This window comes from Panthera tigris, chromosome A2 (assembly GCF_018350195.1).
Source record: "Panthera tigris isolate Pti1 chromosome A2, P.tigris_Pti1_mat1.1, whole genome shotgun sequence".
Lineage (NCBI taxonomy): Eukaryota > Metazoa > Chordata > Mammalia > Carnivora > Felidae > Panthera > Panthera tigris.
The window spans coordinates 9,820,760-9,848,436 of record NC_056661.1 but is presented as its reverse complement, the minus strand read 5'-3'; the positions used below and the strand labels follow the sequence as shown (position 1 = coordinate 9,848,436).

The window sequence follows — 27,677 nt, the reverse complement described above, 5'->3', positions numbered from 1 at the left end:
GCACTGCCGGGCGGTGGGCGGGCCGCGGGCCGCGCGGGAAAGAGGCGGGGCGTGCGCGCGTGTGCGGGGGCGGTACTGCCATCGCGCCTGCGCACGGCGGTGCCGTGAATGCGCGGGAAAGAGGTGGAGCGCGCGCGCAGGTGTGAGGGGCGGTGTCGGCCGCGCGGTTCGCGGCGTCGCGCGGCCACCTGCGGGCTCTGGCCTCTCCTGGCGGCCCGGGTCTGGACAGTCCATACTTTTAGGTGGCCGGGGTAGGGTTAGTGTGGGTCCGGCCCCCGGAAGTCGGGCCCACAGCGCTCGGGCTTCGGGCCTTCTCCGCCCTTCCCCCCCCCCCCCCCCACAGTCAGCGCCAGACCCCCGGCCTCCGTGAGGGCCAACTTTTGCCCTTCATTTTCTCAGAAAATTCTAATGCAAGTAATTTAACCGAGTTGTTCCCCGACAGATCCAGGCAGACCTACCCGGTTCCTGATAAGGACAGAGTGACCTTGACAACTTCTGTGGCCCAGGTCGGTGTCGGCTTGTCTGGACGGCCCCAGGCATCCCCCACAGGGCTCCCTGACCCTTTGAAGGGCCCCAGGTGGCTCCTTCCAGGGTCCTCGGGTGTCCCTGGAAGGGCCTCCGACCAGAGCGGAGAGGGACGGGGCTTCCCATGTTCTGCCCCGACGTGGGGACTAGAGCCGTGTCCCCAGGGCTTCCCAGGCGGGCGGGCCGTGGCCTGAGGTGGCTGTGACTCCCCCCCACCATGTTCCCTCGGGGCCCAGCTTGACCTCCCCCCACTCCCGTCCCCCCCACCCCCTGCCCCCACCCCGCATCCCGGCAGCCTGATGGGCCAAGGTGCGGGGAGGGTGGCTTCTGCCCTCAGCCAAGGTCACTGGGGCTGTACCCAGGGGCAGGGACTGCTTACAACGATGGGATTCTGCTCATTTTCAGATTTCTCAAAGGAGGGATAAAATGACCAAGAGGAAAAAGCTTCGGACTTCAGGTATTTGGACACTCAAGTTGACACGTCTTTATTGCTGCTTCCGGTTACAGGAGGACGTGGGTCTGTTTGTTGTAGAAATGCTAACGCGACCCCACCAAGCCCCTGGGCGGGGGGAGTGACTTCATACGAGCTGGTGAGAAAAGTATGAATTGTGGAAAGTGCATATGGTAAAAAAAAAGTGAAAGCTTTCTGGAGTTTCCTCCACCCTCGGGTGGGATCCCACAAGCTTAAGGCAGGGGTGCGCTCTCAGAGACAACCTGTGAATAGAGCTACAAGGTCTTTTTTTTTTTAACGTCTATTTTTTTTTAACTTTTTAATTTTTTTTAAGTTTATTTATTTTTGAGACAGAGGCAGAGCATGAACGGGGAAGGGGCAGAAAGAGAGGGAGACACAGAAATCGGAAGCAGGCTCCAGGCTCTGAGCTGTCAGCACAGAGCCCGACGCGGAGCTTGAACTCATAGACCGCGAGATCATGACCTGAGCCAAAGTTGGACGCTTAACCGACTGAGCCACCCAGGTGCCCCTTTCACGTCTATTTATTTTTGAGAGAGAGAGACAAAGTGGGATCCGGGGAGGGGCAGAGAGAGAGGGAGACACAGAATCTGAAACGGGCTCCAGGCTCCGAGCTGTCAGCACAGAGCCCGACGTGGGGCTCGAACTCATGAACCACAAGATCACGACCTGAGCCAGAGTCAGACGCTCAACCGACTGAGCCGCCCAGGTGCCCCCAACTACAAGGTCTTTGATATACTACAGGGTCATCGGTTGGTGGCTAAGTGTTTCACTCTGGAACCAAAATCCTGGGTTGAGGGCAGCCTGGGTGGCTCATTCTGTTGAGTGTCCAACTCTACATTTTGGCCCTGTGCTGGGATTTGCACGGAGCCTGCTTGGGGTTCTCTCTCCCCCTCTCCCTCTGCCCCTACTCTGATCGCGTTCTCTCTCTCTCTCTCTCTCAAGATAAACAAATAAACATAAAAGAAAAAAAAAACTGGGTTCATCCTAGCTCTCATGCTGGCCCTGTGATTGCAGATGACTTACTTTGTGCCTCAGTTTCCCCTTTCTGTAAATAGAAGATAATAAAGGCACCTACCCTGTCCATTCAAACAATGATTCTCAACCTGGTGGGAGGATTTTTTGCTCCTCGGAAGACACTGGAAATGTCTACAGACATTTTTGGTTTTCACAACTGATATATGTGGGGAAGGTGGCAGGGACTGGCATTTAGTGGGTTGAGGCCTGGGATGTGCTCAAAATCCTAGAATGCGCAGGACAGCCCCCCACAACACAGAATGATCTGGCCTCAAATGTCAACAGTACTGAGGTGGAGAACTCTGCCCTAGAGCTCACATGTGGATTAGTATTTGTAAAGCACAGAGGATAGACCCTAGGTATACACAAGTGTATGCTGCTGTTGTGATTCTCCCCCCAGACTTAAAAAAAAAAAAAAACACACAAAGAAAACAAACAAAAAAAAAACTTCATTCTAAAGTAATTTTGGTCTTACAGAAAACTTTCAAAAATAGTTCAGGGTTCTGTCTACCCTACCTCCAGCTTCCCATGAGGTTAATGTCCAACAAAACCACAGGACAACGATCAATCATAATATTGCATATGAAACCAAGAAATGAACCTCGCTACACTACTTGTTTCAAACTTTCCTATATATACACCAATATAGTGTTTTCACTGGAAAATAGAATCATCACACATATCGACCTATAATCTGTTTTTTGCTTTATGGGATATCACAATCCTCTTTATTTGTCAACCTACATGTACGTTTCTTCACTCGAAAAGAAAAATACCCAACATTACATAGTATAGCACCACCTCCCTGTCATTGTCTAAGATAACTTAAACCTCGTAGAAGTTTAGAAATGATCACTTACTGGCTAATGAACATAAGGAGTAGCACTCATTTCCACCCCACCCCCCCAACTATGTGGGACAAAAATTAGCAACGGATTGAAAATGTTTTGTGTAGAAATGAGCAACAGGCTGCTTGGAAACACAGGAATTTCACTGACCTTGGAGGGGGAAGCTGGGGACAGCCAGGCCCACCCACAGCATGTCATTTGGGGCCTCTCTTGGCAGTGGCCTCCCTAGCTCGGTGGACCCCAGGCTGGCCCAGGACAGCTGTTTCTGTGTGTCCTGGAAGGGGTGGGGACAGAGGAAGATGATTCTGGCAGGTGGTGAAAGAAGCCCTTCCCTCCCAACGTCTTTGGCCTTTGGCGTTGAACATAAGGTTCTGCCTTAGTTTTTCTTAAATTAGTCCTGTGGGGATAGATCACAGGAAGGAAATGGGAGGCTCTTCACTTCTGTTGATATTTTTGTTTTTTATTTGGTACACATGTCCATTGGATGAGTAAAGCGAGCTGGTGTTTGGGCATCGTAAGAAACCAAATAAACAAAGCTGCTCGATTTTGCCTTTTTTGGCAGACCACAGGGTGGGAATATGCTTGTGTAAGAAGCATTCGTTGGAGACTTGCTCTAAGTACAGCACTGGCGCGGGCACCTAAGCAGGGTGCACCGGCAGGCGGGGCAAGGATGAGATCCAAGGGTGCCGCAGACTCAGGTCCTGCCCTCATGACCCTCAGGGTCTAGGCAGGGGAGAAAGAAAATTGCTTCTCGCCGGGAGCACTAATTCAAATACACAGCAGTAAGGTAAAGTTCTAAAGGGGTACACGTGAACCATAACAGAATCAAAAAAATTACAGAAAAGTCACAGTGGTCTACTGGAGCACAAACAGCCAAGTGAATGCTAACGAGGACCCTAGTGATAGATGTTGGGGATGGGGGGCTCATTCAGTGGGTTTACTTCTAGCTGAGGTTGGAAAGGATCTACCTGACTGAACTCCAGAAAGACCACCTGGTTTGCCTTTTTGTTCTCACTGGTCAGAGGCACGGTACATAGTAGGTACTCAATAAATGCTCAAGTGCACTTAAGTATGCAGGCTCTGGAGTTGGACTGACTGGATCCCATTTCCAGATTCCTTGGCCTCCAGGTGCCTCAGCTTTCTTATCTGTAAGATGGGCAGAACAGTGGGATGCTGCCTCAAAGTTTTATCATAACATACCCAACTTCTGAGGATAGCGTCTGTCATGGAGTTGTCTAGGTTCAACCTTTATCATTTGTTTTTTGAATAAATGAGTAGGTTGGGGCCAGGTTTGGAGAGGTATTACAAGTCAGCCACTACTGGCAGTTTCCGTGTAAGGGTGTTCCCTTCATTCAGCAAATAGGTGTTAGGCTCTTAATTGCTTTCAGTGATGGGGAAGGTATTGCAGATATTCAAGGGGCCGAGGAGCAGCTGAGATGTCACCTCCCTAGCACTCGATAACTGTAGGTCCCAGTTTTCCCAGGATGGATATTCTGCAGGCATCACAGAAAACTAGAGTGGTACATAATTTAGTCCTATCAGTGTTTCCTGGTGGTGATCTCTGTTTTACACGTGTGTTTATTTAATCATGTACCAAGTATTTATTGAGCACCAGTGGTATACTAGATGATCTTCTAGGCACTTGAGACTCAGTAGAGAGTGAGATAGACCCCTCTTTGTATGGATCAGGTTGTATTGAGGGAGACAGAAAATAACCAGTACATCAGATACTGGCAAAAACAAAAGCTGTGAAGTGAATGAAACAGACCGTGGGTCTCTATAGGGGGTGCCCTATAGAGAAGTCAGGGATGGCCCTCTGCAGGAATATTTGAGCTGAGACTCAAGGAAGCCAGTACACATCTCTCCCCACCTTCCCAGAGAGACAGGTGGCTGGACCAGGTTGTCTTATGTAGTTTGGTGCCAGGCCACATCAGGATTTGGTCTCAGTCATGACCAGTCCTTAGGTAAAAAGCCTTTGAATCCCATGGCCACCTAAGCTCCTGGACAAGATTCCTGCTCTTGGAACAAGCTTGTTCATGTTGCAGCAGTGGCCCTGCCATGTTGGTTGTCAGCCATGGAAGTGCCTGCTCCTTGTACCTCCCATCCCTTCATTTTCCTTTCTCTCTAAACTAGGTGGAGAAGGAATCCGTCCTCCAAAACTCCCAAAGAACCCAAGGCTAGGAGACTCTGGCAGGCCCCCCCAGAGTTCTGAGTGGGGCTGTTTGTGTCTCCCTGAAGAGTCAGAAGGCAGATCAGGACCTGTTCCCTCTGCCGAACAGAGGACAGAGGAACCAGTACAGGCAGCCTCCAGGTAGGTGGCTTGGAACATTCCAGCAAGCCTTCCCACCAACAGTGGGCACAGCACAGCCGTCCAGTAGGCAGGATGCAAAAGCGTGGGGACAACCATGACCCATCCAATGCCACGCCTCCCTCTGCGGGTTCAGGTCCCCTCAGGTTGCTTCTCAAAGCCATTCCTAGGAACCTCCTTTCCAGGGAGAAAGGTTGATATTTTAACCACGGGCAAGGAAAACCTTGAATGTTTCAAGGTCACTTGGTAATAGAATGCATCTTGTCCTCTGCTGGTCAAATCCATGTTTATCCCACATTCCTTCTTAACCAAGAAAGGATCGATGGAGTTGTGGGTCTGCGAACTAAGAAGCCATGAAAGGGGATAGCAAATATTATGTGCCAGACAGTGTGCTAATAATAAACAGTTTATGTCTGTCTGTTCGTTTAATCCTCGTGGCTATGTGAGGTAAGTTTTTATCCCTGTGTCACAGGTGAGGACTCTGAAATTTCAAGATGTCAAGTGACTTACTTGCCCAAGGCTACTGAGCTGGTGCAGGGCAGGCTGGGGTCTGGCTGTGTCTGGCTCCTGTGTTCCTAACCACCATGGTTTCCCAGCTTCCTTATTTTTATTTTCAGGAATATGTAATTAAGCACAATGGGGGAAAAAGAAAGATCTGGAGCATAGTCTATTCATGGAGTTAAACCACATGTAACTACAACAAAGTAGAAAGGGTTAGCAGGAGTTAAGAGGAGGATTCCTGCTACCAGAAGTCTTCAAAGAAAATATCATGGATCAGTGTACCAAATTTTCTGAGTAAACAATTGCGGCACATGGTCTGACCAACAGAGCTGTTTTTGGCGGTGGGGGCTGTGTGGTCGCAGGTCATTGCAATCTTAAGACTAAAGGCAGCCCTGTGGTGTGCGGGCTATGAAGAGGGGCCGCATGTCACAGCTAACCCGTTCTCCCAGACAGGTAGCATGATGTCACGGTGCTTCACGCTCCTGGAGAGGCCAGCAGGGCTCATGGGGTCCCAGGCACTGCCCACCCTACTGTCTAAGTCCATAAGAATAGTCAGAACCTACAGAAGTGGGTTCCCACTCTCTTTTTTCTGTTTTTGTTTTCAAAATGTTTAATTAAGAAATTCTATGTGCATAGAAGTACAACAGAAAAAAGCAAAGCCAACAAGCTTAACACATTTATGTTGAGAAATGAAATCTTTACCAGTACCCTAGCAGCCACCCAAATAATCCACTCCAATTAAAAATTTTCAAACTCTTGGGGCAGGGTGGCTCAGTCGGTTGAGCATCGAACTTCAACTTAGGTCATGATCTCACAGTTCATGGGTTCGAGCCCCATGTTGGGCTCTGTGCTGACAGCTCAGATCCTGGAGCCTGCTTCAGATTCTGTGTCTCCCTCTCTCTTTCCCTCTCTCTCTCTCTCTCTCGCTCTCTCGCTCTCTCGCTCTCTCGCTCTCTCTGCCCCTCCCCCACTCTCACTCTGTTTCTGTCTCTCTCGAAAATAAATAAGCATTAAAAATTAAAAAAAATTTTTTCAAACTCTTGCTGTCAGTATCTAGATTTATTCTGTCTCCATAACCTCCTGACAAGGTTTAAACCTGTTACTGTATCTTCATACTTTTTCCTGTTCCACTTATAAAGGTGAAATCGTGAAGGTTTAGTTCCAGATTTTGATTTTTTTTAACAACACATACATCCACATTTATTTAGATATAACCATAAGTCTCACAATCTTTTTAAAAAGACCTAATATTTGGGGGGCGCCTGGGTGGCTCAGTTGGTTACGTGTCTGACTTCGGCTCAGGTCATGGTCTCGCAGTTTGTGAGTTCAAGCCCCGTGTCGAGCTCTGCACTGACATTGCAGAGCCTGGAGCCTGTTTTGGGTTCTGTGTCTCCCTCTCTCTCTCTGCCTCTCCCTTGCGCTGTGTCTCTCTCTCTCAAAAATAAATAAACATTAAAAAAAAAATGACCTAATTTTTTAAGGCCTTTGGGTTTATAATAAAATTGGAAAGAAGGTAATGGAGAGTTCCATATAGACCCCTGCCCCCACACATGCATAGCCTTACCCATTGTCACGATCACTCACCAGAGCTGTGCATTTGTTACCCAGGATGAACCTGCACTGACACATAATAATCACCTGCAGTCCACAGTTTACTTTAGAGGTCACTCTGTGTGTTGTATGTTCTGTGGGTTTGGGCAAACATAGAATGACATGTATCCACCATTAGAATCTCATGCACAGTATTTTCACTGCCTAAAAATTCTTTGCGTTCCACCTGTTCATCTCTCCTCTCTCCAACTCTGGCCCCACGGATCTTTTTATTGTCTTCATAGTTTTGCCTTTTCCAGAATGTCATAGCGTTTCCATCATACAATATGTAGCTTTTTCAGGTCACTTATTTCACTTAGTAACACGCATTTAAGCTTCCTCTCTGTGTTCTCATGGCTTGATAGCTCATTTCTTTTAATGCCGAATAATATTCCATTGTCTGGATGCACCACAGTTTATTTATCCATTCACCCACTAAATGCAATCTCAGTTGTTTCTGCATTTTGGCAATTAATGAGTACTCCTGTTTTTTCTGACATTGTGTCTTTTGCATCTACAACTTCCTTTCTCTGGAATTTGCAGAGTTGGGGGTTAGAGTGTCATTCCAAATGTGAAATCCTATTCTTATTTCAGGAGCCAATTCCTGGGATTCTAAGGGTAAAGTGCTGCCAGAGTAGGAAGCTTGGATTCTAGATGTGAGACTGCACCCTTCTTGGCAGTCACATGTCACCCTAGGCGCAGCTCCCCTTCTCCACCCCACCCTCTCCAAGCAGGTGCTCCAGGACCTCCCTTGCAGGAGACTGAGCACTACTTTGCCTTTGGATTTATTCTGTTTGTCTTACCACGCGCACGGACAGCTTTCCAGAACTTCAGAACCACCTCTGTTTTGCCTTTCTCCACCCAGCTCCCCTGCTGAGGAAGCACAAGCTCCCGCCAGTCTCCTCGGGGAACCAGAAAAGGAGCCAGCACCCCTTCCTCTTTCCCAGGTGAGCCTGTTCTATGGCCTCATATATGTACTACAAATGCTGCCTCCCTTAAGCTGGAGTTCTTATCTCCATTCAGCATCAACAGGCTGACAGGTTGGTGAGACTGTGTGCTGGGGATGGAGTGGAGGGCAAGGACTGCATTTGAAGCTGCAAGAAAGGAACTGGTTTGGCGTTTGTTTTCTGAGACCTCATTCCGCCCTTATCTTTATTGCTGCTTTGTTCTTGTATCTGGTTCACAGAATTCAGCCAGGAGGTTTGTCCCCCAGTTTGCAAAGTCCAGGAAGACAGTGACAAGACCAGCAGAGTTGAGGGAAGAGGACCTCAGGAGTGGAACCCCTAAAATCAGCCAGGTGAGCCCGTTAGACACCCAGTAGCTGCTTGGACCAGCCTTGGCTACTGAGTTCAACCTTGGTTTTCTTTGGCATCGGCTAGACCTGCATCTGTCTGCATGCCCTTTTTCAGTGCGTGATGCTACAGATGTGTGTGGAGCGTGTGCCACGCCTGTGTGAGGCGCTCAGGACAGCTGTTCCTGCACCCAAGTGGTCAAGGCCACAGCCCTTTTCCCCAGGTTGCATGATAGTAGTAAAAATGCAGAAAGACAATCCACATTCTGTCCCTGAACCCCTTTACTTCTTGGAAGCTTTTGTGTGGTTGGGGGCAGGGGATGGGTCTTACAGCGTACTTTCTTGTCCTTTCTACCATGAGCTCCCAGGGTGATGATGTCTCTGGCAACAGGGGCCCCTACAAAAGTGAGGGATGGGCATCCCCAGCGGAGAACGCCCGATATCCTTTAATGGGCGAATGGCTGAACACACCATAGAGCACAACCCAGCAACGAAAGAGGAACAAACCAGTGATACACGCAACAATCTAGATGGATTTCTAGGGCGTTATGTGGAGTGAGAAAAGCCAGTCCCAAGAGGTTATATACCGTAGGGTTTCATTTGCATAACGTTATTGAAATGAGAAACTTATAGAGATGGGTTGGTTAGTGGTTGCAGGGAGTTGGACCAGGGTGGGGTGGGGAGGTGAGTGTGGCTACACGTGGCAGCACAAGGGACCCTGTGTTGGAGATTTCCCATATCTTATTTGTGTGGTGGATGCACAGCCTCCACCACTGAGAGAGCTTTGTAGAACTTCATACACACACACAAACAAGCATAAGTCAAGCTGGAAAGCCAAATAAGGTCGGTGGACTTGATCAGTGTTGGTATCTGGACTGTGATATTATACTCAAGTTATATAAGATGATACCACTGGGGGAAACTGGGTAAAGGGCATGACGAATCTTTTTCTGCCATTTCCTTATAACTACATATGAATCTACAATGATCTCACAAAAAGTGTAATTTAAAAACAAGAGGGGTCGGGGGGTGCCTGGGTGGCTCAGTCAGTTAAGTGTCTGACTCTTGGTTTCAGCTCAGGTCATGATCTTGCGGCTTTGTGAGTTCTAGCCCCATGCTGGGCTCTGTGCTGGCAGCACAGAATCTACTTGTGATTCTCCCTCTCTCTCTGTCCCTCCCCCGCCTCGTGCGATGTTTGTCTCTCTCAAATAAACTTAATAAATAAATACATACGTGCATACGTACATACAAACAAGAGGTCGGGTGCCTGGTTGGCTCAGTTGGTAGAGCATGAGACTCCTGATCTTGGGGTTGTGAGTTCAAGCTCCATGTTGGGTGTAGAACTTACTTAAAAAAATAATATTAAAGGGGCGCCTGGGTGGCTGGGTCGGTTAAGCGTCCGACTTCGGCTCGGGTCATGATCTCACGGTCCGTGGGTTCGAGCCCCGCGTCAGGCTCTGTGCTGACCGCTCAGAGCCTGGAGCCTGTTTCAGATTCTGTGTCTCCCTCTCTCTCTGCCCCTCCCCTGTTCATGCTCTGTCTCTCTCTGTCTCAAAAATAAATAAACGTTAAAAAAAAAATTAAAAAAAAATAATAATAATATTAACTAACTAATAAGAGGGGTCTTAGCTTCACTGTCGACTGAAAATGTGCAGGAAATGCTATGTGTAACTCAGCGGCTGGTTGCCAGTGGCTTTACTGAAGCCAGACTGACAGGCCATGACCTTCGATGCTCTGATATTTGCAACACACACCCTCCTAGAAAGGTTGGACTTGACTGATGTAGGGAGGTAACTGTGGAGGAGGCATCTCCCTCAGTGCTGATAACTGTATGGAAGAAGCATGGGAAGGGGGGGACAATCGCTGTCTATAGGGTGCCCTTGGGTACAGACCTCAGTCCCTACCTATCAGATGTAATTACTTGTAGTCCAGTTTGAAAGGAGAGTTGATGGCATGGTTGTGAGAGGAAGGAAGGTGATGGGTTGACTCCAGGGTTTGGGGCCTGAATAGCTTGAAGGATGGAGTTGCTGTAGTTGAAACAGGGAACCTCTGAGGGCATACTCAGGAGCTGGTGTCGGTCCTGTGACATTGGATGTCACGAGGAGATACCAGAGGGAGATTCCAGATACCAGTGTCTCGACTTGGGGGAGATCCAAGGGCTGCAGTGGTTCTGCAGGTTTAGGTCTGAATGCCTGGATTGAGCTGCCATCTACCTAGGGGACAATATCTATCTACGTCCCAGTCAGAACCCTCTTTCCCACCCTGTTCTGGTCATCTCTGTCTCCATTAGGGACATTTCGCTTCTCCCTCTCTCTCTTAAGGTTTTTTTTTTAGTGTTTGTTTATTTATTGTGAGAGAGAGAGCAGGAGAGGGGCAGAGAGAGAAGGAGAGAGAAAGAATCCCAAGCAGGCTCTGTGCTGTCAGCATAGAGCCTGATGCAGGGCTTGAACCCACAAACCATGAGATCATGACCTGAGCCAAAACCCAAGAGTTGGATGCTTACCCGATTGAGCCACCCAGGCACCCCATCTCTCTTTTAAGTTTTTTTTTAAATGTTTGTTTATTTTTGAGAGAGAGAGAGAGAGAGAGAGAGAGAGAGTGCAAGTGGGGGAGGGGCACAGAGAAGAGATACAGAATCTGAAGCAGGCTCTAGGCTATGAGCTATCAGCACAGAACCTGATGTGGGCTTGAACTCACGAACCCACAAGATCATAACCTGAGCCAAAGTCAGATGCTTAACTGACTGAGCCACCCAGGTGTCCCTTAAGTTTTTATGTTGAAATAATTATAGGCTCATAAAAAATTGCAAAAATACTATGGACCCAAGTGTCCACTGGTAGATGAATAAACAAAATATTGCATATCCATACAATAGGATATTATTCAGCCTTAAAAAGCAAAAACATTCTGATAAAAGCTACAACATAAATGAAACTGGGCAATATTATGCTGAGTGAAATAACCCAGCCACAAAAGGATAAATACTATAGGATTCCACTTACAGGAGGTCCCTAGAGGAGTCAAATCCGTGGAGGCAGAAAGTAGACGCTCGATGCTTGGATGCCCAGGGCTGGGAGACAGGGATTAATGGGGACAGAATTTCAGCTTGGGAAGATGAAAAGAGTCTTGGAGTTGGAAGGTGGTGACGGTTGCACAACAGTGTACATGTATTTTATGCCACTAAACTGTATACTTACTGGTTAAGATGGTGAGTTTTATATAATGCGTATTAGACCACAATTGAAAACAAAAACAGTACAGGGGCGCCTGGGAGGCTCAGTCGGGTAAGCGTCCGACTTCGACTCAGGTTATGATCTCACAGTTCGTGGGTTCGAGCCCCGCATCGGGCCCTGTGCTGACAGCTCAGAGCCTGGAGCCTGCTATGAATTCTATGTCTCTCTCTCTCTCTGCTCCTCCCCTGCTCATGCTTTGTCTCTCTCTCTCTCCTTCAAAAATAAATAAAAACATTTAAAAATTAAAAAAAAGAAAAGAAAACAGTACAGAGAGGTCCTTGTGTGCTCTCCTCCAGTTTCCTCCAGTGGTAACATCTTCTAACTAGCATCCATTGCCAACACCGGTCAGTTGACGTTGACACAATCCACAGGCCCCCTTGATTTTTATATCCTTGATCTGTCCAAGAGGCAGTGTTGGTGGGAAGAAGGAGCTGATGGAAAGAGGGATTCCTCTGCTTCTGGTCCCCACTCCAGCCCCTGGGTCTAACTATGCCCAGCACTGGTACTGAATGGTACTGGGTGCACCATGTGTAACATCTGAGACTTTGTACAGGTATAGTTACAACTAGAAAAAATTTTAGTTGATTATTGAAGGCTCAAGGCTGGGTCTTTTACTCTCCATAGGAAACACCGCCAGGGCCCAGTAGCCAACAGGCCAGAAGCCGACTGCAAGAGGAGTCACTAGGGCTTGCTTCCTGGGAGGCCAGGGAGCTGGGAGCCCAGACCCAGGTAGACAGCACTCACCCTGAACACAGAGACCAAAACCCCATGACACCTGTGCCTGGAAGTGGGGATTCTCCGCCCTCGGCTTCCACCAATGTCTCTCCAGAACGGGGGACGGTACCCTTGGCCTCAGAGAGGGCCAGCCAGGACCACCTGTCGGAGCAAGGAACCAATACACCGGATGGTGAAAGCAGGAAGGGATGTTGGGTTCTAGGCTATCGTGGCCAGAAAGGGCTCCTGCTGAGCAGTGATGCTGAAGAGAAGGAGCCAGACCGAGGAAGCCTCCAGGAAGCAGGTGTCCAAGGGGGAGCAGAGGCTGACCTGCCTGAGGGGCACAGAGAAAAAGGAGACAGTGTCCTGGGTCCCTCCTCCACTCAGGGCCCAGAGCCCGGATCTGCAGACCAGGCCCTCTCTGACCCCATGCAGATACCCAGCAAGACTAGCAGGGAAGAAGAACAGAGCTGTAGCGGCCCAAGTCACTCCTCCCTTGGGACCGTTGTCATCACAGACAGGAGGACAGACCCCACTGAGCCAGAACAGAGGGCTCCAGAGGTGGCCAAGCCAGATGAACAGGCCAACACCAGGGCACCTTCCTCTCCCAGTGGGAAGACCCCTGATGGAGGCCACAGTGGGGCCCTGCTCAGCTGCATACTTCTCACTGGGGAGACAGGAGGCAGAAGGGAGGCCAAGTGGGAAGACAAGCCCCCTGGCAACATCCTGGGGGGCCCTTTAGGCTCCCTGGCTCTGGATCGCAGGATAAAAGAGCCCATAGTAGGTGCTGGAGATTCCAGTCTTCTAGCCTCAGAAATGGGCCCACCTGTTGATCAAACAAGGGCGCCTGGCCTGGATGAAGAGGGACTGGGGGGGATGTGTGCACTGCCTTTGCTGTTGCAGCCTGAAGGTGAAAAAGCAGCTGAGTTAAGGAGCCAGAGCCCTAAAGAAGACCTTGACTGGTTCAATCTGTCTCTTGGAGCCTTTGCTCCTCCAGTGCACAGAGAAGCAGTGGGTGGCCCTTCCCAGGAGACCAGGGCCTGCCACGACCACCCAGATGCCCCTGAAGATCCCACAGGCTGGTCTGAACCCCCTCCTGGCTCTGCAGACCAGGCTCTCTTGGGGGAGTCTCCAGCCATGGAACCTCACTTCCTGCCAGACAGCCAGATACGGGATGCCCTAGAAGTCCCTGACCTTGCAGCCTCACCTGAGCAGGTAAGAGCTTCCCCACATGATAGCCAGACCATCCCGAGATAGGTGTCAAGTGGCCATGAGCCCTGTCACAAAGCACCCACCGGTGGGGAATTTGGGGTGTGTGGTCATCTGTTTATACAGCACACGGGTCTAGGGGAATGAGGTTTAGCTTCAGTGTGTATGGAGTCCGTGATTTTCCAGATAGGACAGTCCTGCCTTTCTGTAAGGAGTTTGTGTGGGAACTGCAGAGCCCCAGGCAGTGACACACATGCATTCCGTCAGCCCAGGCAGAGTTGATGGAGGTCCTCCATTCCTTGACTGCAGCCCCCAGGTGTGCCCACCCTCTCCACGCTTCAGGGCCTGGCCCTGGCTGCAGGTGCCTGAAGGATATAAAGAGGATGCCTGAAGCCTTGAGGGGTACCTTTGAAAAAGCCAGTGTTGTCAAAGCTGGGCATGGGGGAGAGGACTTCAGTCTCCAACTGAAAAGAGCCTTTGCCCATCTTAAGGGTCGTTTCAGGGTCCTGATATGAATTTTTTTTCCAAATATATACAAGAATTTTGCTTTCCTGCTGGAATTCGTAGGGACTTTCTTTCCTTCAGGGATCTGCCTGCCCAACAGGCAGTGGGAGAGCTGCCCCAAATCACCTTTCCTGGCTACTGAGCCTGCACCGGCCATTGGCATTCACCTGTCTGGGGCAGGTGGCAGCCTTGCTTTGGCCCCACCCCCAGGGAGGCACCACATCCCTGACCACTGGCACACCTGAATCTGGGCTAAGTGCTTTGTGGTCACACCCTGGAAGGTAGGTGGTTCTCTTTCCACACACTGGGTGTGGATAAGAGGCTGAAGGAGGTTGGGCACCTGCCCAAGGTGAAGCAGCTGAGTGAAGCAGGCTGGGTCTGTTCCCAGGTTGGCCTGATTCTGCAGCTGTGCCTGTCCTGGAACACAGAACCCAGCTTGCTTCACAAACATTGGCCTCTGTTTCTTCGGCTGTCCTGTTGAAATGTTTAAAAAGTTAATTCAGGGGGCTCCTGGGTGGCTCAGTCGGCTAAGCGTCCGACTTCAGCTCAGGTCACGATCTCGCAGTTCGTGGGTTCGAGCCCCACGTCGGGCTCTGTGCTGACAGCTCAGAACCTGGAGCCTGTTTCAGATTCTGTGTCTCCCTCTCTCTCTGACCCTCCCCCGATCATACTCTATCTCTCTCTGTCTCAAAAATAAATAAACGTTAAAAAAATTTAAAAAAAAATTAATTCAGTTACATGCTTATCAAGAGCCTGCTCTTCCAGGAGTCAGCACATCAGGCGTGGTCGCTGCCCCTGTGAGGTTTGTGGTTGTACTGTTCCCACCTGCCTCTCCCAGAGTAAACATTTTGTACCCTATCATTTCAGCACTTAGAGTTTTTTTATACAATATGGCCCCGAAACACAAGCCTAGTATTTCATCTGGTGCCTAGCTGAAGAAAGCCAGCTGTTCCAGCCACAGAGGGGAATGTGGTTGGGTTGAGCAAATGTGAGTCTCCAAGGTGCTGCCTTCCCAGGGGATGGCCAAGGGTCATCTTTGGCCCTTCACCATGTTTACCTGCAAGGTAGCTTCAGACCAGGCCCCAGGTGCCACATGTGGGCCCCCAGTACCTTGTGCCACCCATTTCTCAATCACCAGATGAGTAAGATCATGGAAAGCCAATCGCCGTGCAGTCCACTCATAACGTTTGAAGACAAGTACCTGGGATAGATGGGCGTTCAGCTCCTGGCACAGCTGAAATTTTATAATTGAAGCCCCATCCCTTGAAAAATATAAACCCCTCCCTTGGACAGAAGAGTAGTCTAAGTTACCCCCAGTCTCTGGCTGCTGGGCAGTGACTAAAGGAGCAGTTGGGCTATCTAGTGGCATCCAGCAGGCAAAGAACAAGCCCTTCCTGATCGGCCACCAGTGACTTTGGGCTTTGAAAACACCAAGGAATCCGCAGTGGTGGGACCCAGCAGACAGCCAGGGTGGTCAGACCTGACAGGCCCCCCAGGGGCGGAAGCGCTGCCCTGACAAGGCTGCTGACGCCTGGGCACGTTTTGTTTTGATAATGGGCGTTCCCAAACAAGTTGGGGCGACCCCGGCACAGGCAGGTTCCCACGGAAAGCTTCTGGATGGGGCCCAGCAGGAAGGCTGCGTGGACAGGCACACTTGGGAATAGAGTGCAGGTAGATGGAGAGAGTGGCAGCAGCGGCCTGCCCACTGTCCCTCACAGTGACACAGCCATGAGCACTGCTTCGGAGGAGGCAACTCGGGGTGTCCCAGAGGTTACACAGCAATGACAGAGCAGTTTCAAACCCAGGTCTCCTCACAGGAAACTATGGTGTTTTCTTCTCATAGTAGCTCCCTTAAGATGTAACACTCCCCACAGAGACACTGGGGCCTCTGTAGGCCACCGCCACGTAAGTCACTTAAAAAAAGCTGATTCCACGTCCCTCTTGGGTCCTAGAGTGGTGGCCTCCAGCACATTCTGGAGGAGAACTGCCCTCACTGTGTCAAACATTCACAGAACCCTGGTGGAGGCAGTAGTACCTGTCAGGAGGGAGAATATTCCTCATGGCCAAGAACAGCACAGGGAGTTGAGTGAACATGTGATGCCAAGTTGTATTTTAAGCCACAGAGTCACTTACATGAAAGTCAACCAGATGCCTGGGAGATAACTGGACAGGCTTCCCAACTCGGCACTGCTGGCATTTGGCCCCAGATAGTTCTGTGTGGTGGGGCTGTCCTGTGCACTGTAGGGTGCTGAGTGGCCCTCCTGACCTCTACCCACAGCACGCCCATAGCACCTTCCCCAGTACCAAAGTGTGCCGACCAGCGTGAAGTGCCTAGGGGTGATCCTCCCTGGTGAGAGCCGCTGGGCTACAAGCAGCTCTTCACGTCTGTTCCTTGGGATTCAGGGACGATTTGCAGCTGTAAGCTGTAGCTCAAGCCCTTCATCCCATCCCCCACTGCTGTCAGGAGAGAGGGGCTCGGTTCTGAAAGGATGTCTTTTGGAACGGGTCCCGTCTTACTCTAGGACTTTGGTCCCCCCAGAAGAGGCCCTGGGCCGGCCACTCTGCCCAGCCTCTTTGCCTCTTTTCAGAGGGAGATATGTCACCTCCATGATTGAGCCTGACATTTTCCATGAAAGTTAAACCACCGTTGACATTTAGAAACTTAAACTTCTCAGGGTTATCTGGCTTTCTCCCCTATTAATTATAAATTTTCCCTTAAAATGTATTTGCAAAATCTCTCCCTGACATGAAACCTGGTGACCTCTTCCCCTCAACACCAGATGCCCACCTCACCCCAGTCACCATTACTGGGGGTCTTCTCTCTATCTTTCCAGATACTGCAGGATGAGCAGGAGACAGTGCTACACCTCAGCCATCAGAGACAGAGCCATCTGCCAGCACAGATCAGCCCTTCAGAAAGCACAGGCCCGGCAGGGGACACCAGGGTCAGGCCCCACATTGCCCTGTCTGCTCTTTTGGAATGGGGAGGTGGGGAGAGCAGCCGGGGCTGGCGGCCCCAGGGTCTAGCTGTTACGGCATCCCGTCCCTTCCCTACACCACTGTTCTGCAGGATTCTCTGCCTCCGTGTCCCTGACATGGCCCGGAGGAGCCGAGAGGTCCCCTGCATGACCCTTCCCTGTGCAGGGCTCACAGCTAGGTCATTCATATGTGTGCTCTCTCTTCACAGTTGTTTCCTCTGGGGAGCAGGCTGGACTCTTGTTGGCCTGGCACAAGCCCACATGCTGATGGAGGCCCCCTCACTGACTTCCAGCTGAGGTAGACATGATGGGGGGAGGCTGACCCAGGACCCTTGCCCCAGTACCGGTTGTCCCTAAGTGCCTGGGAGGGGAAAACGTCACTGCTTTCCTGGAACTGGCGCTTCCCACACTCTCCCTCACCATAGGCCTGCCTTGCCCTGGATGGGCCTCAGTAAGGGAGCCAAGCCCCATCTTTCAAACTGTGCGTGTCGCCTGATCCCCACGAGCGGAAAAATCGTGATCATCGATCTACAGACAAACCACAGTCTCTTCCCAGAACCCCTGGGAAGGTGCCCCCAGGTCCATGGGTTGTTGTGACGTACCATGTACTTTTTGTGGAGAGAGGTTCTAGAGCTTTCCCTCAATCTCTAGAGGGGAAGAGGACCCAGACAGGGCTAAGAACCGTTGGCCCATGTGACCTTGGGGTCTGTCCCCACTCTGGCACCTTCTGGCCCTCCAGGGTCCCTGACTGGTCCCATCGCCTCACTTGGCTCTGTGCCCCTGTGAGGCCACTTTCTCCCTCCTGCAGGCCATGGAGCATGTGTATGCGCGTGCGTGTTGGGGGGGGTCCTCTGTCTCTACCCCAGAGCCTTTCACAGTCCCATCACCTCCCTTTGTGTCCTTTCTCCCCACCCTGCCAGGCGCTAACACTGAGCCAGTCCTCTCCTGTTACCTTGTACTTGAACTGGCCTCTCTGCAGAGGCTGCAGCTTATCGATTATTCATGGCCAAGTTTCTGTTTCTGGCTGGCAAGTGTGGAGGAGGGGTGAGAGACACAGCCCTTGGCAGAATTTGTCTCCTTCCTTTTTCTCCTCCTCCCCCTCATCCTCAGGATAGAGGTGGCCACGTTCCCACCTCTTACCCATGCATAACATCTGTAAATAGTACCTGTTGTACCACGTGTTGCCACACACACACACACACACACACACACACACACACACACACACTGCAAGGGGATCGGTGGCGGTTTAGTCACAGTGGCCCTACTATTGCTTGAGCAAAGAGGAGAGAGATTCATGTTGTGAATCTCCAGTGGCCTCTGATATGACCCACATGGATGACTGGAAGCCCCAGGCAGGTCATGGGTCTGGTTTAGTGGCCTGTGGCTGAGTGGGACGTGCAGAGGCTAAGGCAAGCCAGCTCAGGGTGACCGAGGCGGGTGGGGCAGAACTGGAGTTCCCACAGTGACAGCCCAGCAGACGCTGCCAAGCTGGGGTGTGGGAGGATTTAGGAACAGCTGTTGGCTGGAGTCCAGGAGGGCAGCCCACTGCCCACACCCGCAGGCCACGTGTGTTAGTTTACAGTGGGTGCTGTGGTGCATCTACCCTTCCATAGATACTAATGCCATCCAGTGCCAGCTCTTCCAGGAATTGCTCTGGGCATGGGGGAGGCCGTGTGGGACAAAACACAAAACTTCCATCTGGTGGGGGTGGGAGGGTGAGAGACCAGCAAATTAGTCAGATGGTGAAGTGTTAAGAAAAAGACTGAGGAAGGGGTTAAAAATTTACAGTGGTGATCAGGGAAGGCCCCCTCCCCCCACCAGGAGGAGATATTTGGGAAAGAACATTCCAGGGCCCTAAGAAGTGCTCAGGGAACAGCCAGGAATTCAGTGTGGCTGGAACAGGGGGGGAAGGGAATGAGAAGGAGGGGATGGGGTCTGGAGGTGCTGGCAGATGGTGCAGGGCTGCAGGGAGGGGCACTGGGCCCGACCCGGTTTCCATTTTCACAGCCCACCCCACCCCAGCACTGAACGGGGGACAGGCTGTAGGGGCAGGAACTGGGGGCCAGGGAGGCTGTGGCAGCTGTCCAGACAAGGACCAAGGTGGTGGGGAGGCGGCTGGATTCTGAGTGTGCTTCTCATGGTACAGCTAGCCAGGTTGGCCATGAGGGCTCTGCCTGTGGTGGCTTCGTATCTGTAAAAGGTATTAACATCCAGAGAAGACCGCTCCAGGCCCAGCAAAAGCCCCCAGAACAGACTTTGACAGAGCTGTCCAGTGAGGTCAGGCTTCATGTCATCCCTCCCTTCTCCCCCAGGACCTGTGTAGGGATCAAAGCTTGCGAAGCTGCCAGGATGGAGGACGCAACAGACACCGTGCGTGGCCTTGTCGTTGAGCTCTCCAACCTGAAGTAAGCATTGGGTAGGGATCCACGGATGAGTGGGGTGGGAGGGGTGGCAGAGGGGACAGGGCCTTGGAGGGTGGTGGGGAGGGCCCAGTGCCAGCATCTGCCTGTGTGCGTGTCCATGACCCGTGAGTGTGTAGGTGTGTGAGCTTGTGTGGGAGAGTGAGCAGCCACTTGTGCCCGAATGAGAGGTGAGGTCCTCGCACGGACGTCTGGTGGAGCACAGCTCCTGCTGGCACTTCCCTGCAGCCGGCTGATCATGAGCACCCACCGGGACCTGGAGGCTTTCAGGCGCCTCAACTACAGGAAGGCAAGGCCAGCAGGGAAAGCGCCGGCACCCTACACATCAAAGGGAGCTGGGAATCTCCCTCCAGGGGAGCGATCCTGGAGGGATTTGTAGATTACTTCCAGACCACCTCAGGAGCGCCCTGTGCGCACACTTGTGTGCAAGCTCACAGTGTCTATGCGTGTTTCCTCTGCGCTGGCCCCCAGAAGTGCCTGGTACTCCTGCCAAACAGCTGGAAACAATCCCTCGGCAGACCCCGGAAAGCCTGCAGGCCGTGTGTGCCCCCTGGTTTACCCTAGAAGATGCTCCAGCGTTTCCCCAGTGGGCCCCAGAAACCTTCCCTCAGCCTACCCAGAAGTCAGCTTTCCATGGGAAACACAGGAGGCCAGGCCTCAGTCAATAGCCTCCCTTGGGAGTTGGTTCGGGAGGGGACCTGCTCCTCCCTGGGGCTGCAGCAAAGGCCAGAGGCAGGAGGCTGGAGGCTGACTGTGCCCCCAACACTCAGGAAGCCAGCTGCTCTGAGCAGGGCCCATAGCTGCCAGGACGTTTATCTGGATTTGCAAATTTCAGTTCTTTAGCTCAGGTTATGGGAGGTTCAGAATTTGTTTCTTTCCTGGAGGAGAAAAGGGTTCCCTTTGTTGGCGGTACCTTTGTTTTTCTCCAGATTTCCATTTTATTTGTTCTGGTTAGAGCATTAATAAATGATTCCCTAGTGTGGATCTGGACCTGTTGTTTGGGGTTTGAGGCATTTTCAGTTCCTTATGTTTTGCCCACAAACCTCCCTAACCACCTCTTTCTCCTTTTACTTCTCATCCTCCCCAGGAAGGCAGGTTGGGCCACTGCCGGGCCCTGTGAATCAAGGGGTCCCCACAAGATGCTAAGTGTCAGTCTCCAGGAGTGGGTGGCTGTGTGTCCATGTGTGTGTACACATCCAAGCACACACACACACCCGGATCTGTGGGGCAACAAGCCCACTGAGACATCATAGTTGATCACCCAACTGCGGAGTTGGTAGGTTCGCTTTGAGAGCTCAGATGGCCTTACCCATCCCCCAAGGAAAAAGCTGCTTCTAGGCCCCAGACTGGAAGGAGGCAGTCCTGGGGGATTGTTAACTGATACAAACACAGCTAGTGGCTGCAGGTGCTGCTGTCCAACCCATTTTACAGAACACGATGCTTCAATTAAATTGGTCACCAAAAGGTTGACCAGACTGGAGACTTCATTAGTCCTTTGACCTGTGATTCCTGCACCCATTTCCTATAGTCAAGGCAGAGATCCCCTCCTACTGCCTTCTTAGACCCCAGGAAACCCCATGCTGGAGGAGAACAAGGTGGGTCATGGTCCCCCTTCTCCTGGCTGGATGTGCAGCTTCTTCCTTGAACCTGTCTGGACATGCCCCTTCTCCTGGTACCCTGGGTCTCAAGTGCCAGCAGCTCTGGCCTATACAACGAGCACTTACAAGCAGCTGGGGGTGGCTGGGATGTTGTGTCCCCTAACCCAGTTTGAAACTCTTGGGGCTGCTAAGGAGCCTTTCTCTGGGTCTTCTTCCTCCTCCTTCCCTCCCCTCTCCAAGCAGAGGGACCAGGCTGTCCTCAAGGACTATCTCCCATCCCCAGCCCTCCTCCTGGGTGGCCTCGGGTCCTGGTCCACGTCCAAAAGCCAAGGGCCAGAGGGGACCTGCAAAATCCAAATCCCGCTTCCACCCAACTCTGGGAGACCGTGTGAGCTAGGGATGGAACCCCAGACCCCAGGCCAGCCCTTGGCTTGGGGGAAGAATTTAGACAGACACTTGCCACCTGCTGCCCTCTGGAGGCCAGGGGAGCAGACAGGGAGTGGGGATTCCCACAAGCTCAGCCTTTGCCCCAGGAGAACTGGATCACACTACCTGGTAGGGACAGATCTCCCTCCCCTGCCCAAGCAGAGCCAAAGCCACGATGCCTTCTGCCCAAGGCCTTGGCTGGCCCAACCCCCCAGGACATATTCCCATTCTTTGCCAACCCCCTCAAGAAGTCCTTCCCTGTTCTGAAGGGTCTGGCATGTGACTTCATGGCCTTGGCTGCTGGGACATCTGTGATGACCTAAACATTCACTGAGGGCCTCCTTGGTCAGGATGATCTGGGGAGGAGGGGGAGGGACAGTCTCCTATCAAGCCCCCACCTCCAGGGTGGAGGATTCTGCCCATTTGGCATGTCAGTGTGTGAGAGACGGCTGGAAGGGAGTTCAAAAATACCAAACATCACAGAAATGGCTTCAGGGTGCTAACCGCGCAGCACGTGCCGTGCTCAGGTGCTGGACTGCCACCCTGTGGTGCCCACTCCCATTGAGAATAGAAAAGAGGTGCCCCATCCCCTCTGGAGCTGTTCACACTACCTTGTCCCAAGACCTGGCCTCTTCTGACGCTGATCCATTCATAAGCATTTATTGAGTGCTGAGTGGGTGGCCAGTGCTGGGGAGGGAGGGCCAGGGTGACTGACAGCCACCTCCTTCCTCATGGGGGGGCTCTTTCAGCTGTGCTCCCAGGCCCTGCTCTCTGAGCCAGGCCTCCAGGCTGGGGGAAGGGCCCAGGGGCAGGTCCTTGCAAAGTGGACCTTCCCCAAAATACATCTTCCATCGAGCTTGGGTCCCCACACCCAGGGGAAGGCAGCATCTCCATCCTCCCTGCACCAGTCTCCTAGGCAGAAGTGGAGGGACAGCAGGAAGAGGGTGAAGGTCCAGAAGACTTCCCAGCACCTTTGGAACCTGGATTTTAAAAAGCGGAGGGAAGGAGAAAAACGATAATAGGGTATGATTCAAGGCTCTCCAAGTCCTCGTTCAAACTTCAAGGCTGCCGGGGCTCTGGCGCCACCTGGGGGCCGCTCCTGGAATAGCATCCCTGTGACCGCCAGATCAGGACAGCCCAGGGTGGGACCCAGAGCTGGATACAAAGCCCGGAAACTCCCACTCTGGCTGGCTGCGCTGCCCCCTTGCGGCTGTAGGGCTCTGGGACTCCACATTTGTTACACCCAGAATGTTACAGGAGGCTGGCCTTTCTGCCAATATTGTGGTGAGGGCTGCTCCACCCCACCCTCCAAACCTGGGGAGTTTTCCTATTCCCTCCCACTTAAGAGGGGAAAAAAAGCAAATTCTGAGGCCATCATTTCTATGTACCCTCGGCTTCCCCCATTTCCCAGTTGGACTTCACTGCATCTCTTGGGGAATATGGTCTTCTGCTGGAGGGACTCATCTCTTTGGACAAATGTTGCCTGCACAGCTTCTGGGGGTGAGGGTGAGATGGTCCCGCCCAGTCACTTCCCTCAAGGAGCTCACACTCTGATGGAAGAGGCTATACCCACATCGGGCACCCAAATGGGCAACAATATGGCCCAGTCGGACCTGCCTCTTCTGTTAGCCATCTTCCACAAAAGCAATTAAAGTTGCTAAAACGATTTGTTTTAAAACCCCACAGGAGCTGAGGCCTTTCGCATCTGTAATAACTGCTGCCACGTAAACTCGAACTACACCGAGCCTGCGGCCTGCCTGGTCCCTGGCCTTCCTGCCTGGCTGGGAGCTCGTTAGAAATGCAGGTGCTCAGGCCCCACCCAGACCTGCAGAAATGGAATCCACATTTGATGATCGCTCTGGGGTGACCCATGGGGTGAGCCAGGCAGTGTGGGGCCAGTTTAGACCTCAGGGAGGCTTCAGCCAAAGCTCTCATAAACTTATGCCCCAGCTGCCCTCCTGAGCTGATCCACATACAACCTGACGTTTCCCTGGATGCTGGGTCTCTCCCTCCTTGCTGCCTTGACACCTTTGCCTGGAGGACCAGCCTCCTTCCTGCCTTCTAACACTCTGAAATCTGTCCCGACAGTCCAGCCTACCACGGTCTAACATACTGTTAACATGCAGACCTGGTCTTGCCCCTTCCGTGGCTCCCTAGTACCCAAGTCCAAGATTTGTAAGGCTTTTGTGCTGTCCCCCCCAAGTCTCTGACACCTCTTCCACCATACATGCACACACATTCTGTCCCAGATACGTTGACTTCACTGGGTTCCTGAACGAGCTCCGATGCCTGGGCCACACTTCTCAGCACTCCATCAAACTGAATTAGACTTTCAAAAGTCACTTCCCCCAGGAAGCCCTCCTGGACCCCTCCATCCGGATCCAGGTGCTTCCTCCGGACTCTCCCATTCAGCACTCATCACACTCTCTGAAATGCCGCTCTCCCATCTACATTTTCACATCACTGACCCTGCCCAGCACTCAGCACAAAACAGACACCCAAGCTGTTTGGCGAAAGAGTGAACAGAGGAGGAGCATGAAGAAGCCAGGGTTCAGAGACGCTGAGAACTTCTCTCAGGCCACACAGCTCCTAAGTGCCAAGCAGGACTGGAGCCCCTGCTATACCTAACTGCAGATCCCACTACTAGTGCCCACAGCCTCCCCGACAGATCCCCCCCATGCCTGGAAAAGAAGGCGTTTCCCACATGGGCCCAAAGAGGGAGAGTCTTGCCCAAGGCCACAAGTTACTCCCAGCCCCAGTTTACTCACTTTGGGCAACACTTATAGAATATTGCTCTAAAGTTTCTACACAGATCATCTCCCCCCACCCCTCTAAAGTGGGTGCTTGGGTTAACCCCACTTCATAGAGGCCCCGAAGGACTCAGCCACAGCCTGGGGCAGGTCCCCTCCACAGCGGGTCTCCCCAGCCACCTGCACAGGCTGCCGCCGCTGCTCCCGCGCCCGCTGCTCCCGCGCCTGCTGCTCCTCCTCTGCGATGCCCCGAGTCCTGCATCCTCGCCTTATCAGGCCGGGATACCCTCTTGCCAGCTGAGTTGCGGGTGGTATAGCTGTAGACGGAGGTGTAGCCCTGGCCAGTGAGCGGGCAGAAACGACGGGTGTGGGCACGCTCACGCGTAGCGCCGCACTGAGGGCACACGTAGTCACGAAGGATGGGACACAGCACCCGGCCGGCCTCGTCCTTGAGCACGTGGGACTGGTAGATGGCCCGGGACTCTCCGTTGTGTTTGCAGAAAGAGCACAGGCGTTCAGGAGCTGCTGAAGATTCCGGGCTGGGCCTCTGACCCCCTGGCCCTGGAGCTGGCTGTGGCTGGGGGTCCAGCCTGGTCTCAGGCTCCCCTTCCCCACGCAGAGCCCCGACCAGGCGTGCCAAACCCAGGTAATCCGTCCATAGGTTGAAGGTTCCCATAGCTGGGCAGCGTGTGTGCCAGGTAGAGGGGCAGAGAGAAGCAGCCTTGCCTGCCCAGAGCTCCGCTTTCTAACCCGTCCTCTGCCCCTCCCTTCCCCTCTGTGGAGCCTAGGAGTCTGGGCTGTCAGTTCCCTCCTTATACCTCCAAGGGAGTGTGAAGGGGGAGGAGCAGGCCATGGGAGGTTCCTCATTGTCACAGGGGGGCTTGCTGCCGCTCCCCCATAAAGGCACCTGCCAGGGGATACATGGTCTCTAGGTGGGCTGGGGGTGATGGGGAGTGACAGGACACAGGCTGCAGGGGGCACCCACAGTTGGGAGCCACCCCCCACACAGAGGGGCATGGGGAGGGCTACCCCTGCCTACCCCTCTTGGAGGCCTGTGAGGCCAGCCAGTCCTGCCCCACAGGGAGACGGGGAGGGGAGGGGGAAGCCCCACCCCAAAGACAAGCACTGATGTAGTCAGTAACTTAGTAACTTGTGTCTTCCTTCCCCTGGGCTGGGGGAGGGGCCGGGTGCCCCTGGGCTCTTTGGGGAAGGTGGGGAGCCGCATGATGCACCGGCTGTCTCTGGAAGGGGGATGGTGCCTGGTTCATGGGGAAGGCCAAGGATCAAGACCCCCAGCTCAGGGGTCCCTCAGGGAGCTTTCACACCTATTTCAGCGGAACCACTTTCATGGACGAACACCCTGAGGTATGAGGCCACCTGCCCATACTTCACAAAGACAACACAAAAGCCAGTCTCCCCCATCCAGTTACCATAGCCCCTAAGGCTAGGTGCTGGCCCTGGGGTGGACAGGAAGTGAGAAAACATTATGGGGGCAGCAGAGGCACAGGCTGGGTTAACGGAGGGGGGACCCCCCAGCACCTCAATCCCCACCCACTCCCTCAAATGAGACCCTCAAGAGTTACCCAGGTGGGGCAGAGACTCGGCAGATGAAGGGATGAGCAGGCACCGAGGTGCTAAGTGGGCAACCAAAGGTAAAGCAGAGGTCTGTGGGTGCTGGGCCCAGGACCTAGACACAGAGAAGAGGGGCTCTGCTGCCTGCCCACCCCATTCATTGGTTGACTGACTCGTTCAAGAAATCCTAGTCCTGAGTCCTCTGGGAACAGGGCTCACTATCCCGTCAGGAAGGTTTTCCAGGTGCCTCCCAACTCCCCCCACTCCCCTGGATTTATTCCCCAAATCAGGCTTGTGTCCATAAGGATCCCAGATGCCAGCCCTCCCCAAGGGGTGAGGAGCTGAGGTCAGGGCGTCGCGTGAGTGGGTCTTATCCCCTAGTCCCTTCCCCTCAGGCTGTGTCCGGCCCAGCCACAGTGACATTCATCCCTCGGTGGGTCTGGCCTCCGTCCTCACAACCCACCGACAACAATGAATGTTGATTGTGACCTTCGCTGTGGCCTAAAGGAGGGGATGCCCAGGCTGGATCTGGGAGCTACCCCGGCCCTCCAGATATAGAAGGCAGGGGTCATGATGGGTGGATGGCAGTTCCAGGCCTCGGGGTCCACTCAACGGTCGATGGTTTGCCTGAGCTGCCCAAACTCACCGACAGGTTGAATGTTCCCCCAAACCCTTGGCAACTTCTCCGGGGCGGGGGGGGGGGGGCAGGACTGGACAGTCGGGTCGGGGCAGGAGAGACTGGAGGGGGTGAGGGACCTATTAACTCAGTAATTCAGCAAGCAGGACCTGTCTGCTCCAGGACCTGGAAAAAGCACAGGATAAATATAAATAACTGTAGATATTTACATAGGCTTTGCTACATAGAGGCAGCAATACTGGGCGGTGGGCTTGTTTCTCCGCGCATCTACTCAAATCATCCTCAAAACGGTCCTGGAAGGTGCAGAGGACTCCTATTTGTCAGTTGGGAGACTGAGGCCAAAGGGCACCCACTGCTAGTGAGAGGCAAAGGAGGGATTCCTAGTGGCCCCAAGAGGTCTGGCTGCCAGACGGTTATTGCCCCAGGACATTGATGCAACAGAGATAAACAAGTCATTTTAATACAATGTAATACCTTCTGTGAGCTTCACTCTGTTCCCCGCAAGGCAAGATTGTTTATGAATCACAACAACCCCAGGGGGTTGTTCCTCTTTGCAAATTCGGGGCTAGCAGTAGGGCCACTTGGTCCACCGGACAGCGGAGAATCCTGAGGACTAGAGGAGAGACCCCCCCCCGCCCCCCCCCCACCATGTGCCCCCTTGATGTGGGGGTACAGGGTCGCTCACCCTGGGGCTTCAAAATAGGCATCAGTCAAATCCCTGCTCAGACTCCCAACTGCACCAAGATGCTGCCCCCTCCCCATTCCCAGTCCCTCCCTCCAGGGGCCCACAGATTTGGGCTCCCACCCCCTCAAGGTCCCCCACCCCAACCCTCCATGCGCAGTCTCAGGAAAAGCCACCTCCAACCGGGGTCTGGGGACTGCCTGGGGAGAGGCCTTCAAATGTCCAGTCCCTTCTCAGTTTACTGGGAAATACTGAGGGGGTTAGGGATCCCAAGTGTGCTGAGCTTAAGTTAACCCCAAAACGCCCCTTGTCAAAGGTGGACTGAGCCAGCACAACTCTCCAAGCCAGGTCCCCAGATCCCTACCCAGAGCCAGCCCCCAGAGACCCTTGCACCCACCCCGG

General features: G+C 52.8%; 2 protein-coding genes across 9 annotated transcripts; one reads left to right on the top strand and one right to left on the bottom strand.

Annotated features, from left to right (window-relative positions):
- The first annotated feature begins 75 nt into the window (after window positions 1–75).
- Window positions 76–24,619, top strand: BRME1 (break repair meiotic recombinase recruitment factor 1). 8 transcript variants are annotated; one of them, XM_042978337.1, is made up of 12 exons: window positions 76–140; window positions 443–506; window positions 931–982; window positions 4,993–5,170; window positions 8,124–8,205; window positions 8,445–8,555; window positions 12,407–13,711; window positions 17,044–17,154; window positions 17,397–17,485; window positions 19,503–19,595; window positions 20,698–20,886; window positions 23,321–24,619. In XM_042978337.1, the coding sequence occupies exons 1-11, from the start codon at window positions 109–111 to the stop codon at window positions 20,861–20,863; spliced, it is 2,283 nt and encodes a 760-aa protein (XP_042834271.1). In that variant the 5' UTR covers window positions 76–108; the 3' UTR covers window positions 20,864–20,886; window positions 23,321–24,619. The 8 variants fall into 8 exon arrangements, with proteins under 8 accessions (XP_042834271.1, XP_042834273.1, XP_042834278.1 ...); XM_042978343.1 differs by lacking the exon at window positions 76–140 and adding an exon at window positions 172–256; XM_042978341.1 differs by lacking the exon at window positions 76–140 and adding an exon at window positions 178–251.
- NANOS3 (nanos C2HC-type zinc finger 3) lies at window positions 22,292–26,439 on the bottom strand. The gene is made up of 2 exons (XM_042978345.1): window positions 24,565–26,439; window positions 22,292–22,614 (listed from the first exon to the last, which is right to left on the bottom strand). Exons 1-2 carry the CDS (start codon window positions 25,058–25,060, stop codon window positions 22,547–22,549), a joined length of 564 nt encoding a protein of 187 aa, XP_042834279.1. The 5' UTR covers window positions 25,061–26,439; the 3' UTR covers window positions 22,292–22,546.
- Between the last annotated feature and the right edge of the window lie 1,238 nt (window positions 26,440–27,677).